The sequence below is a fragment of the Pygocentrus nattereri genome, chromosome 27 (genome assembly GCF_015220715.1).
Source record: "Pygocentrus nattereri isolate fPygNat1 chromosome 27, fPygNat1.pri, whole genome shotgun sequence".
In the NCBI taxonomy this organism is placed as follows: Eukaryota; Metazoa; Chordata; class Actinopteri; order Characiformes; family Serrasalmidae; genus Pygocentrus; species Pygocentrus nattereri.
In genome coordinates, this window is record NC_051237.1 from 1,341,446 (window position 1) to 1,356,227 (window position 14,782).

The window sequence follows — 14,782 nt, forward strand, 5'->3', positions numbered from 1 at the left end:
AGCCACTCCAGCATAAAGCATCACCACAAATGATGAAGAATTTAGCTGTGGGAAGAAAGACGTTAGCTAAGAGTGGGCTCCTTGCAATAAAGTGCCAATTTTTGGAGGGGAAGGAAAAAAAAATGCATACTGCTTTAGACTGATACTAAAAACAGAAGAGTGGAAAAAAGCCAAGCAGAAATGTTCAGTCAGAAATTATGGAAGCCGTTTTCCCCTGTGTTGCGTGTTCTTATCTGTATGTGATGTGTACATTGCATGCTGTCTGTATGCATGTGTGCAAGAGGTGTTGTGCAACTATATAGCATAATATTATATATATATATATATATATATATATATATATATATATATATATATATATATATATATATATATATATATATAATTTTTCTTTGCCTATACATGTTTGTTAGGTTAGTCATGATTTACAAATGTATCCCTTGCCATACCTTTAAGACCTGCAAATTATTGCTCATGTAAGTAATTGTAAACAAAATGTAAATAAATAATTAAAGGTTACAAGGTACTTTTATAAACTAAATGACAACCAAAGCTGGTGAAGAAATTTTGTGAAAAAGCAAACTATTGCCCTTTTTTCCTATTTATAGGCTATACCTGTGAAGGAAATGTCGATAGCAGCTGATTAATCAACATTACATAATAGCAGTGGGTGGGAGCCCTCTGGATTTGGCAAGGGATACACCAAGACAGTGGATAGAATAATAAAACCATGCAAAAGCCTAACATGCACCAACTGAGGGCTATCCACACACTGATCTTAACACTGTCTGCACCAGCTATTTGCACAGCAATTATTAAATCTATGTCCCAACAAAGAAAGCAAAACTCAAATTTATGAAAGCAGTCCAAACAGGTGTCTGTGCATATCTAAAATACACAAAAATGCAACCCAGGCTAGCTTGCAAAACTTGGGGCTGTAGCCTAGTGAAAACCCCATCCCTCAGCTCTGTGCTAGTCATACATTTCGCAGCAATTAAGTCACAGCGTATTTCAACTATTCATAACACCACAAGCCACAAACAGACATCTAATAATTCTGCCTCTATCACCATTAGCCTGGATATAGTCATCCTATCTCATGTATTTGAACACTTCCTGATGTACTATTTCAGCACAACCATCCAGCTCCTTGAACTTCCAAACCCAAGTGTAATGACAAAGTAAGTTAGTACTAAAAAGAACTAAAGCATGTTCCCTAAAGCCTCTGAAAAGTGCGAAATCTTTCAAAAAGAAACAACCTCCGATATTACAAAACCGTGTCTAAGAAGCACAGCTTATAAAGCAACCAGTATCGTTTTGCTACTAGAATGAGCAATGAAAGAATGCAGGTGTATCTAAATGTCTTCATTATCTGATGAAAGGTGTGCTAATTGACTGCATTGATTGTATTACTATGGTGGTATTACACAAATAGGCAAAGAAAATACATTTACCAAATTTATCAAGGTGTGTTGGGAATGCACGCCCAGTGACTGCTATATTCAGAGAGAAGAAATATGAAGAAGAAAGAGAGAGAAAAAAAAAAAAAAAAAGCATCCTTTCCAAACCAATTTGGCAATGCCATCAATTTTCAGCCAGCGGGGAGGGGGGCAGTTTCAGAGCCACACTATTTAAAGGGCAAATTAAGACAGAATAAAATTAAATAAAACTCCAGTTCCTGAAGTCTTCCATGTGTGACAACAGTGGTAATGTCCTTCTGCAAGAAGCACATTTTTTTCTCAATGTGTCTAAATAAATCTGCATGGGCCACAGTCATGCTTGTCTGGCTGTGCTGTGAGCAGATCTGATACAGCCTGCAGTACAGGTACTGGGACGGGAAAGTTAGGGATGCTCTAAGGGAGACTGAAGAAGTGTTGGAAGGTTGATTAGAGCTGAAAGCCCTCCATGGGGGCCTCCTGCTGAGGAAAAAGGTACTGCTGCTGGTTCTCATCCACCTGTGGCACCAGAGTAGCATCCTCCTCCTCCACACCAAAGTAGTGCTCAATGAGATCAAAGGCTTTCTGGTAGATCTCTTGATTCTCGTGACTCTGGAGAAACTCAATTTTGTCCAAGCCTAATAGGAAAAAGGGATATAATCACATATAACATAGCAATATGTCGCTTAGTATAACTTTGTAGTTAAGAGTTATTATATCTAGTGGTGGAATGTACACTGTATTGCCAAAGGTATGTGGACACCCCTCCTAAATGAACTGCATTCAAGTGCCAAGCCATATCAACTGCTAGAAGGTGTATATTAACCACAAAGCCATGCAACCAGCATAGACGAACACTGGCAGTAGAATGGGACATGAAGAGCTCAGCTACTTTAAATGTGACACTATCATAGGATGATAATAATAACAAGTGATAATAATAATAATAATAATAATAATAATAATAATAATAATAATAATAATAATAACAACCATAGGCCTCCTCTATGAGACTGCAGTAAGGGTTGATGCCGCTTCCGTTCTGTTTGGCCTCCTGCTCTCCAAGTCTCAGAATATTCTCCAGTCCATTCAAAGCTACCTGCACAATTTTGGAGTCCATCACTGTCAACAGGTCACATAGGGGCTTAATGCAGCCCAGATTCACCAGATAACTGCAGACAGAGTAAGAAAGCAAGAGTAAGACTGAGTGAGAAAGAAAATGAAAATGAGAGAACAAGCAAAGGAGTGAAAGTGAAAGAGAGCAGAGAGATGGAATGTAATAGCTGAAACTAAAACAATCATTCTGCTTTCACAATGAACAATCAAATCAAAATCACAATGACTCAATCAAAATGTGCCACAGGCTGTTTCTGAAAGGTACACTCATTCATATTACACATTTGATTACTTCTGCGTAACTACTACATAGTCAGTGTGGACTGTTCCTGCTCACACTAGTCTGAATAGAGTATTATTTTTTTCAGGAACCTAAAGTCTGAAAAACAGAAAGGCAATTGCTGTTAAAGACCAGTGTTGCATTCAGTGATCTTTGTAAATGGCTCCAAAATTCTCTGAGAAGACTGGAGCAATCTGTAATTCAATAATTAGACCCACCCCAAGCAGGGACCAGCATGAATAATATTCATCTTAACTTTAGCATCTACTCTGCCTGGTTGTACCAAACAAAAAAAGTCAAGAAGGCTGGTCATATTTTAGCTTTTTAAGATAAGTGTATGACATATTTAAGATAAGTGTATGACAAACACATGATGAAGTGAAAAATAAATAAACACTGTGGCATTTCAACACCATTTCAAGAATATAATTAAACCTAGATGGCTTGTACCAAGTTCTTCTAAACTCGTCAACACCACCCACTAAAATAAATCAATTTGAAAGGAAGGTATACAAGTCACACATGTGAATAAGCACTTTATCATTTAGCCTCATATTGCAGGCAATATTTCATATAAATTTTCTTTAATATCTATTAAATTAAAGCAAAGTATATATCTAATGTCACTTGCAACAGGGCCTAGTTGACAGATTCTCTGTTCAGTAGAATAGGTGGGATTTTCTGCTGACAATAACCAGAATGGAAGCGATGGAAGCCATTTGAACCAATGAAATACGGCTCTGCTTAACTGCAAAGCTAAAAACTCCTGTCACCTGACACCCTGGCAGGACAAATTTAGTCCTGTGATTTTTTTAAACTCAGTTTTTCATTATCACTTTATTGATTTTCTGTTGACTGATTTTTATTTACCGCTCTTTTTTAAATTTACAAATCTTTTGACTTAAATACTGACTCGTGGTCTTTTCTTTTAAGTTTCTGGAATGCATCACCAGCACAGAAATGATAAATTAGGTGTTTCTACCCAACCACTCAACAGAACAATTTTACTTTAGACTTTGGGCTCACCGGATCTGTTCAGGTGTGCCTCCTGATGTTGCATTAGTAATGGCCCATGCTGCCTCTTTTCTGGTGCGGAACTCTGCTTTCTGGAGGATTTCGATCAGTACAGGGAAGATGTTTGCATCTATTACCGTCTGAGGAGAGAAAAGAAGAAGAAAAAAAACAAAACAAAACATATTTTTCAAAAATTATAGCTCATCACTTCTCCCTGGTCCAAAACAATAACTATATACTTTACAGGACTGTTTTGCATGACTGTATGAGAGTATAGGTGTATTTTTTCACAAAATGCATAGTTCAGTACGATACAGTGACTCGACCTTTTCTATATTGAAAATATTGAACTTCGGAACAGCAAATTCAGCAATTTAGTTGTGCTTTATTATATAACAAATCTCACTCAAATATAGTTTAAAATGAGGAAAAACAGACAAAACTGCTAGAAAGGATGATATCTGTGCAGATGAGTGAACATCACCTGCTCACTCATCTTGCTTATAACTAAATACAGTCAGTACTGTATGAGGAGGAGTCTACTGAAGCCATTGTTTGAGGTCTTCGTCTAAAACATCTTGAACAATCCAATCCAACACCATGTATTGTTACACCCCTGAAGCTGAAGTGTATCGGTGTGTACCTGTATCTGTGCTCGGTTTCCTGCTGTGATGTTGGAGATGGTCCAGCACGCCTCCTTCCTGATGGACTCCTTGGCACTGCTGAGCAGGTGCAGCAGACAGGGGAGAGCAGAACAGTTCAGCACCACCTGCAGTGCACAAAGCAGGGCAGTGAGAGTGAGACAGAGACACCGAGAGAGAGAGACCGAGAGAGAGAGACCGAGAGAGAGAGAGAGAGACAGAGCCCGAGAGAGAGCCCGAGAGAGAGCCCGAGAGAGAGCCCGAGAGAGAGCCCGAGAGAGAGCCCGAGAGAGAGCCCGAGAGAGAGGCCGAGAGAGAGGCCGAGAGAGAGGCCGAGAGAGAGGCCGAGAGAGAGGCCGAGAGAGAGGCCGAGAGAGAGGCCGAGAGAGAGGCCGAGAGAGAGGCCGAGACCGAGAGACAGAGCCCGAGAGAGAGCCCGAGAGAGAGAGACAGACAGAGACAGACAGAGAGACAGACAGAGAGACAGACAGAGAGACAGACAGAGAGACAGACCGAGAGAGAGAGACCGAGAGAGAGAGACCGAGAGAGAGAGACCGAGAGAGAGAGAGAGACCGAGAGAGAGAGAGAGCCCGAGAGAGAGAGAGAGCCCGAGAGAGAGAGAGAGCCCGAGAGAGAGAGAGAGCCCGAGAGAGAGACCGAGAGAGAGACAGAGAGACCGAGAGAGAGGCCGAGACCGAGAGACAGACAGAGCCCGAGAGACAGAGCCCGAGAGAGAGAGACAGAGAGACAGACAGAGAGACAGACAGAGAGACAGACAGAGAGACAGACAGAGAGACAGACAGAGAGACAGACAGAGAGACAGACAGAGAGACAGAGATGTGCACAGAGCCAAAAGATCTAAACCAGCAATGCAAACACACATTAACATCAGCATTAAAAAACTTACAAGCACACAAACCTGTGTCTGAATGTCATCTCCAGTGACTATGTTTCCTACAGCCCTCAGTGCTGGAGAAGCCACTTTGTAATCTGAGTGCCTGTGAGAGTAGCAAAGGCAAAACCAGATCAGTGGTATTGAAAATCAAAACAGCATGGAGTGAATTCAATTACAATGAGTGAAATGAGAATTTTATACAGACAAATAAAAAAATAAATAAATAAAATTTCTAGATGGATTCAACTATTGGAACTCACATGAGAAGCTCTACCAGCCTCCTGCAGACTCCTGAGTCAATCACAGCCTGGATTTTCTCATTGGGTCCATCTGAGAGGTAGGATAAGGCCCAGCATGCATCAGCCAGCAGGTCAGGATCACTGCTAAACAGCAGGCGGGACAGCACTGGCAGGCATGGAGATACCTACAGGTGGGCAGAAAACCCTCTACAGAGTTAAACAAGTTTATAGAGAGTGGAGCTGGAACTGACCTATAAATTGCCTCCTGCAATATCTTTAAAAGTCACAAGCTCCTTTATATTTGATGGTTTTCAGGTTGGAACTTCATTATCTCAATGAAACAATTCAGAATCTGGACTAATAAAGTGGGCAGATGTGTGTTCATAAAAAGCTAAAAACTAACATAGCAGATAATCGCATATAAAAAAAGCCATTAATCATCAAAATGGCAACTTTACAGGCAAAAGCATTTAATTTCATTCACTGATTACAGTGGAGCTACCATTACATTGTAAAATGCAAAGTACCATTAAATAAAGACCACATGTTTTCAGAACAACACTAATGAAACCCTGCCCAAACTGTTCAAAACACAGGCACAGCTGAACGAGCTGGTGCTCTCCGCAACTAACTCACTCTGCTGCTCAGTTATTCTGTCTGTCTGAGGAATGCAGGGTGGCAGGAATGCAAGCTGGCACGTGCCGGATGATAAATTCCACCCCCCTCTCTCCAACACATTGTGCCCAATTAGACAAGAGAGGGGAATGCAGGACGTGAATTAAACACTCACCAATAAACTATGGCATGCACAGATGACCGATTACTCAGGATCAACATTAGTTTCTCTGTACAATTCAGACCAGGTGAAGAGTAGTTAATATACTCTTACATAAAAGTTAAGCATAAAGTTAAATATTAAGTAGGGATATTAAAAAGTCGGAATAGACAACATTAGTACCACATATGATGCTAACAAACACTCAAAAACTTTTCATTCATCACTTCAGATACTGTGCAGCACTAAACTTATTCTTAGACTAACAGCATTGCTATCTTTGGACAAAAAGGTAAAACCTTAGACAGCTCTGCCTCTTAGGAGCCTCTTTTTAACTAAACATGCAACTGAACACTGTTTAATACCTCAGGATAACCATAATATAATATCAGAAAACCTTATGACAATTTATCATGATAACTGTAACACTGTCATATATCTCCTAAAGCTGGGCCTGCACAACATAATTTTAACCCTGGTTTGTCCCTTTCTACAAATTTTCACAGCCTAAAAAGATCTTCTAAATCAAAGCAAATTATGAAGCAGATGATGTGATGTTTCTCCAATCACACCAAGTCCATCTTCAGCCCCCTGAATTGAGTTCCCCAGTGACCAGAGACACATATTTTCAAACGTTTGATTTGTATGACTCAAAATGAGTTCTACGGTGTGAGATGGTTAGTGATGTGGCAGAAGGAATGATTCAGGCAACAGCCAATGATGAAGAGACAGCGGACGGAGGGGAGAGAGAAGCTGCTTGTTACTGGTTTATAGTGAAATATTTCTCCAGCTGTGACTGCAATATCTGTGTTTCAATCGCATATTCAACCGCAGTTTGCATTTTCTTTATGCTGCATAAAAGCACAAGCAGGTCTGGTCCTGTTAGCTTTGTTTGCATCATGTGATGAAGGGAGGAAGATTTCAAAAGATTTTAAAGAGCCAAAAACAGAAAAACCAGTGTGAAGTAATTTCTTGAAGTCTGCATGATATGGAAATCATAACGCATTTTCCCTCCATACCATCATGCATTTCCAACTGAAACATGGTATCAGGGAGGATCTGTAAGCTAGCTGAGGATTGTCTCCTGATAGGTGGGGGTAGTGGAATTATTGGTTAGTACCTCACCTGACTTTAAAGCAAGTGGGATGAAGACTAAAAACTGAAATCCAGAGAGCCCCGTAATAACAATAAGACATAATGGACACAGAAAAAGAACAGAGGGAGACCTTTTCAAAGTCTGGTGGTGGACTTTTGCCTCTGCATAGATTAGACAGGGCCCATACAGCATTCCTGGTCATTGTGAGGCGAGTTGATTTGGTCAGCAACCTGAAAGGGGATTAAATAAAAACTCATGTACAAAAATGTACAAACCATCATTGGCCAAGAATGAAAAATGAAAATGAATCAGTCAGCACAGCCTTCAACTAAGAGAAACTGGATAATCAAAAAGGTTCAGTACAGCACTCACGTTAATAGTGGCGGAAGTATATTGCAGTTCAGAACGAAGTCCCTGCATACAGCACTGTCTCCTGCAATGTTGCCTAAAGCCCATACAGCCTGCAAAAGAGACACTAAGGTTGAAGGGTGATCTCTAAAAAGTGATGGATTTACAGACCATACATTATACTATAATATATTTCAGCTACTGAATTAATAATAACACTATATTAAAAAAAAAAAGTTTGGGGGGTAATGCAGTACATAACATGTTAAGAGTAATGTAATTACTTTTTCCTATAATAAAATAACAATGTAACAGATTATCTGTGCCTGTCCTTGTACACAGTTTGCGTGTGCTGTATGTGACAGCCATCTGCAAGACTTTGATTGAGAATATAAGCAGAAGTTTGCAAGGGCGTGAAGCACCACAAACTCACACTGTCCAATCATCCGCAAAACAAAACTGACCTCTCTGCAGGTGTGCAGGAATAGAAAGAACCTCACATGAACAAACCACATTCAATTTCCATTCAGAAACAGCTCTGTAAGATTTGCATTTTATTCATAAAGATTTTAGTCGGAGGCTGCAATTTTAGGACCGTTTCTTGTGGTCAGTTTCTAGATTTTCAAAACAGCATTAACTGTTCATACTTTTAATCGCACATAACTGGCCATCTTACTAGTGAAAGGCCTTTTAAACAATGTTTACTGTGACTGACTAACTCCTCTTAAATAAATACTGAGAAAGACAGTAACAGAAATAATGAGTAGTGAGATTACTTTTCTCTAGGAAATAAGTTATCCAATTAAATTTTGAGAAAGTAATCTAGGGTTAGGGTTAAACCTTTCCAATAACTGCATAGCTAATATGCACTCCATTTCGATATGGAGAGAAGAATTTATTTTGCAGTTTGACAGGCACACCTAACTGATTCCTGTGCACATACTTGAAATGCAGGACAGCTATCATTTCTGACCTTTTGCCTCTGCGGCTTCTGTACAATCTGTAAAATACCTGTTCTTGGACATCTTCATATTCAGAGTTGAGGAGCTGGATGAACACAGGCACGGCACCTGCCTCGATCACATACTTTGTCTGCTGAGATGTTCCGGAGGCGATGTTGGTCAGAGCCCATGCAGCCTCAAACTGAGAAGAGTCAACACAACGATACATTTAAGAATTTTGGTTCAAAGCACTCTGTCAAAAAAATATCAACAGAAAGCGATTACTGATGGATGAACATTTCACCTGCAATGTGCAATCAGTGCTTTTTTCAAGGAACTCCACAAATCTGTTTACCACTCCTGGTGTGCTGATGACCTCATCAATGGGTGGGTTTGGTTCTGAGTAACAAAAACAGAGTCAAAAGAATTTGATCTGACTTGTCAAAATTTGTATGTTAAAGCTTAACTAAACTATGCCTGACTAAACTAAGTCTGACGATGTTTACTAAACGTTACTTTAACTGTCTAGGATACCTTTGGACAGTAGTTTTCTGAATTTCTGTGTTGTAGCCAGCTGCAGCTCAGGGTCATCTGAAAAGAGCATTTCCACCATGTCTCTTGTAATGACGCCTTCCTGAAAGGACAAAAGAACACAACCTTACAATTCCCCTCAGACTGTTTCACTATTCTCTACTAGTTTGAATGTGGTGGGGTGTCATTTAGATTATAGGTGTGGGCAACAAGGCATAAATATAACATCACACTACTTCAAGAATTTTTCATGACATAATATAGAGGTTTTGATAAGTTGGTCCAGACAGAAAAAGAACCAGTAGTGTCACAAAACCAGAAAACAAACAAAAAAAATATGAACCTCCAAAAAAACTAAGATTTTTTTATTTTATTTTATATAAAAAGCACCAACTATGCTCTCTTTATAATGAAATATGATGGCATATCTCCAAAATAGCAAAATATGAATCAAGTCCTACTTTCCACCACTATTACATACATCATGAAGTTCCACTGTGCATGGACATACATTCACTGTCCAAAAGAAAAAACAAGACCAACAGAAATGCTCCAAACGTGCTGGAAATAAAATCTATTCATGGTAATTTATATTACAAGTTTCTCCATTTTGGAGATCTTTTTTGCTGTTGGTTGAGCAATGATATGAACTTCAGCTCCGTTACCTCTACGGTGAAAGAATATTGTTCATACAGAATATGTTCATAAAACATATTTTTAGCATAAAGTAACCCCCAAAAAATTACGTTGTCAAACATATGAGCCATTTTTACATTTGCAGCTGTACAAGACCATTTTAAATCCAAACTCTGATGCAATTCTAAGTCTGGCTGAAGCCAGTGAGAGGCAGATTTCATGCATATTTTAGAAATGATACATTCAAGAACAATATATACAAAATAAACAACAACCGGCAGGGATGGGGGGGGTGTCTCGGGGATAGCTGGCCAAATGTGTAGATGGAATCTATAGTAAAGGTGTGACTTATTAGCACTGATGACTCACCTGCACTGTGGTAGAGCTGACATAGGAGTCCATGAGTGGGCTGTCAAACATGCCCCCTTCCTCGTTCAACAACTCCACATTTCTCCTTTTAAACAGCTGCCAAGCATAGAGGAGAGTGATACCCATTACAACACTCCAGGGAAGCAACAGATGTTAAGAATACAGAGCGAGAGAGGATAAAAAAATCCTTACTTGCTGTTCTCTTTTCTGTTTCCTCAACTGAATACCCTCCTCTTCTCGTCTTCGGCGCATCTCCTCAAGATTAAGTGCTTTGTTCTTATAGCGGTTCATTCTGTAGTTATCCTTCGCTGGACTGGCAGATGGCTCTGCAGTAGAAAAGGGTTCAAAACGTAAAAACTACAACTCAATCAACTTCCTACAACAATGATTCCTACCAATTCAAACAATGTTGGATGAGAGAGAAGAATTACAACTGTAACTCCACATTATACTTGGGTTAGTGGTAAGAAATGGAGTTTGGAGAAAAAGTCAATAACCCTGTATACAGAGAACTAGATGAGTCAGGATTCAGGAAGAACATGAACTTCATGAAGTTCATCTCATGGACAAAGAACATATTCATGCAGACAGACCAGGAACAAGGGTGTATGTATATTTGTTGAGGCATTTCCATATTTTAAAGCAGCACAGTCACCGTAATGTTGAAAAACACTCCTTTCTCCCCTTTAACATGAAAATAAATAAATAAAAATAAGAAGCACATTGATAAAAGTGCAAAGTAATGTCCTTCCAGCTTCCAGTCACAGCTCTTCACATTCATTACACATTTCAGTCTATCCTCTGTCTGCTGAGCACTACACACTCTCGCAGAACCATTCAGGCTCACTCACAGTAGAACCACACTGCAGAGCAGACCTAATCGCTGTTTGCATGAGCAAGCATCTAAAGTTCCCACTCTCAGCATTTGTGCACCATTGCATGGTCACCAAATATAAGCCAAAAAGAGACTGAATAGCTTCTGATGTGTAGGTGAAAACGGTACACAGATTCACTGAGCTTTTAATTTGAATATTCAATACAGTATTTGTACTATTTAACACTAGATTATTCATTGAGCATCTGTTGTTTATTTGCACTGATATTCGAATTCCACTGACTGAAGATGTATAAAGAGATTAATGATGCACCACAGAAAGCTGTTACACAAAATGCTTACAGATATGTTGCCTGATGCTTGAGTTGGTTTTAAGATGGTTTTGTCATAACATTTTAACCAAAAGCAAGCAGGATGGAAAGATTCATGCAGGGCATTGTAAGGAAAAATAGCACCCAAAGAAAACTTTTTCCCAATCTGAATGATTTGTTAAATATCTGTGATTGAATTATGCAGAAATTTTGAAGAAAAAAAAAAATCCCATTGAATTATCCTTTAAAAAGTGTGACAATTTTATCAGTCACCAATCAATCATACTATGAATCATATCGAACACTGTTGAACTAAAAACAACAAGGGTATATAATTCAAATGAATAAACAACATTTACAAATAAAGTATAGATGTAAAAATATATAATCACTGTTTTTGGAAGAAAACCTTGTATGTCCATTTTTGCTGTTTTTTTAGTTTTGACATTATTTGGAAATACCCGTTACCCTTTACACTGTGTTTAAATTTCAGAATGAATGGACCAAAGGAAGCTGAAAATGACTGTGGGGTGAGTCTGGTTCCATTCACTTACATTCAAAGTAAAGTAAGTTTTTCATTTTCCTGTAAAGTTACCGTTTTGGAGATACAAGGTTTTATTCCAACAGCAGCGATATGCCATTATTATCAGTCATCAGATTTATTTTGCCTTCTAAATTCAGCATGAAGGTTTTTTTAAGTACATAACATATGTAAATAAGACCACAAAGCAACTGAGACATACTTGGTGAGTAATAAGTAAGCCATAATGAGCTACTCTAGTTACCATAATTTGTTAAATTACTCATTGTATGTACACAGACATAGGTCATGTGAGTAAAAATGTCAAGCGGAGGGGTATTATGTTAAGGTTTTTGCCCATTATTCACCTACAACTACATACTCAGAGCTTCAGTGCCCTACGGAATAACCAGCGAAACTCAAGCTATTCAACATTTGTTTCCTGTTTGTGACAATTACCTAGATAAACAAGTATCAGATGAACGGACAGCTTAAGATAAACCTGGACACTGAGCCACCCTTAGAGTATGACTTGGCCTCCGTCTCAACACATCAACTTTTATACCTAATCATGCTTCTAAGGCAGAGTCGAGCCAAACTATTTACCATGTGTTACATGTTTAGTTTGCCAGGAAAAGAAGATGTGGTACTTCACTTGGTGAGTGCACCATTACAAGCATTACAGTTATAGTTGTCCATCACATGGGACTCCAAAATAGCAATGTGGCTTAGGCCCCAGTCACAGGAGCTATTTCAACTGACCACACGCATGTCTGACTCGCTCTAAACAAAAACTCAAGGCAGCAGAGGAAAAGTAGAACATGGCCTTTCCACAAATGTTCATAGATATTCAACTAACCAACTAACATTGAGGTCAGCAGAGGTCAACTATTGTTTAAAACTGTCAAATGCTCAGGTACAGAGGAACTGATTAACTCAGAAAAATGGACAAACCTGGGCGGAAACCTTTACCCTACTGTCTTGCAGTCTAAATTATTAAAGATTAAAAAATAAAAATCTTCTGATCACTCGGTGGCTTTAAGGAGCTGCTAATATGAACATTCTCTATAGCTGAACACAGTCAGTAAAGCACTGTGAAGCTGGAAATACTGAAATACAAAGTTAATGTCTAAAATATAAAATTATAGCCATTGATATCAGTCATCAGAATTCTTGTTCTCTAAAACTGACACTGGGGTTTTATGGCAGATGCAAATGAGACTATAAGGCAACTGAAACAAACTTGCTGAGTAATGAGCAGGCCACAGTATGCTACTCTAGTTACTGTGATATGGTAAATTACTCCTCATAAGAACACCTCACTTTTTACTGAGAGATAGGAAGGCATAATGAAGGCTAGTAACAAGGCCCAAGAACTGCAAACTCGGCTTTAAAGGCTGCATCTCCTTCACTAATCTCTAGTCTAAGTCTAAATTTGAATCTGGTGAGAAGATAAAACAGAGAGAAGAAAAACATGTTCAAACAACTACTGACAACTGCCTTTATGGAAACCTTCAGTAAAGAGGCAGCTTAAGGGTCCATGATGACTTGTCATCCGGTCTGTCTTTAACACACAAGTGTAAACATTTGTCCACTGACAAACACAGACATGCTAATCTAAACAAAAGTAGTCTTTAAATGTGTCATAAGGGCCAAAAATGTCGCTACAGCTGTAGTTATGCGGTCCCTGGTCAAGCGAATTTACACTACTGAATAAACGCTTCGTGTCTGTGTGACAGTTACTTATTTAGCCAGAGGTATTTTTCGTCTTTTGTTAATTTGCCTCGAGAAATCAGTTAATATTATGAGATATTATGAGCATTGGTGCTCGGCCATATCTTCCTAGTAGTGCTAACGGCTAAAATGTGTGACTTGCAAGTTAATACGAAGCTAAAGTCAGCGACTTGCACGAATTTTTCCGTTCCACCTTAAATGGTGCAGCAGTTTCATACTGGCGCTTGAGACGCCAGACCGTAACCGCTGCACCATTTAAGGTGGAACGGGAAAATTCCAAGAAGCTGGCGAATAGGAAGCCGCCTTCAGCCTTAGACACGTTATTTGTTGAACAAGCGACTTCTCTTTTGTCGTCTGAAGTGTAAGTTACAACGAAAGGCACAACAGTTACTACAACATTTCTACCAGTAGCGCTGAATAACGTCGCTCCACTCTGTTGCCCCATAACGTCTAACTGTGACTGCAGCAAACAGCCATGGTGGCTAAAGGGAGTTAGCGGCGAGGTGCGCGTTCGCCTTCACTGCTTCACCGCAGACGACACATTCAGCCAACTAACCTCAGGAGACGTAAACTCAGACCATACAGACACTCACCCATCTCGCTGTCTTTATAGAAAAGTTGCTTTTGTCGGCCTGTAAGGACCAAAAAGGACAGAAGCTTCGCTCCTTCAACAAATTGCTCCTCACAAACAATATGTCGGAGATCTACGGGGGCCCTAAGAAGACAAACGTTCTCAAATCGGTTCCGACCGGGAAACGCCAACGAAGCCTGCTTAGCGAAGCTGCGTTTGACAGGATACGAAAAGTTTTCTTTCTAAGAAATAAAACCTTAAGTTGCGCTTATATTAAAGGGCCTCAAGCTTAAGTGCTTACAAAACTATTTTCTTTCTCGTCACACAGCTGAAATGTGATTCATTTTGCCTGCCGTAGTAGTTTAATCCTCAACATCTGCTAAAACAGCTCTGTTTTGATCTTTCAGTCGACGCGAGACAGGACTACGACTGTCTAGAGTGGGAAAATAAAATCTGTTTTAGCTGTTTTCTCTGTCGATTTTTTATTTTTAAAT

General features: G+C 39.4%; 1 protein-coding gene across 2 annotated transcripts; it reads right to left on the bottom strand.

Moving 5' to 3' along the window:
- Positions 1-400: 400 nt before the first annotated feature.
- On the bottom strand, positions 401-14,416 carry kpna6 (karyopherin alpha 6 (importin alpha 7)). Of its 2 annotated transcripts, XM_037535194.1 has the most exons (14): positions 14,311-14,416; positions 10,510-10,643; positions 10,318-10,413; positions 9,316-9,415; positions 9,086-9,180; positions 8,852-8,983; positions 7,865-7,953; positions 7,623-7,722; positions 5,643-5,806; positions 5,407-5,485; positions 4,490-4,615; positions 3,859-3,986; positions 2,430-2,608; positions 401-2,074 (listed from the first exon to the last, which is right to left on the bottom strand). In XM_037535194.1, exons 1-14 carry the CDS (start codon positions 14,312-14,314, stop codon positions 1,887-1,889), a joined length of 1,614 nt encoding a protein of 537 aa, XP_037391091.1. In that variant the 5' UTR covers positions 14,315-14,416; the 3' UTR covers positions 401-1,886. The 2 variants fall into 2 exon arrangements, with proteins under 2 accessions (XP_037391091.1, XP_037391093.1); XM_037535196.1 differs by lacking the exon at positions 401-2,074 and having other exon boundaries at positions 2,446-2,639.
- Positions 14,417-14,782: the final 366 nt, after the last annotated feature.

Excerpts from the sequence above, each read along its gene's own strand:
- kpna6 (XM_037535194.1), bottom strand. Across the intron at positions 8,984-9,085 it reads GCACTGATTGCACATTGCAG|TTTGAGGCTGCATGGGCTCT; the intron begins GTGAAATGTTCA and ends GACTCTTCTCAG. Across the intron at positions 2,075-2,429 it reads TCTCATAGAGGAGGCCTATG|GCTTGGACAAAATTGAGTTT; the intron begins GTTGTTATTATT and ends TTTTCCTATTAG.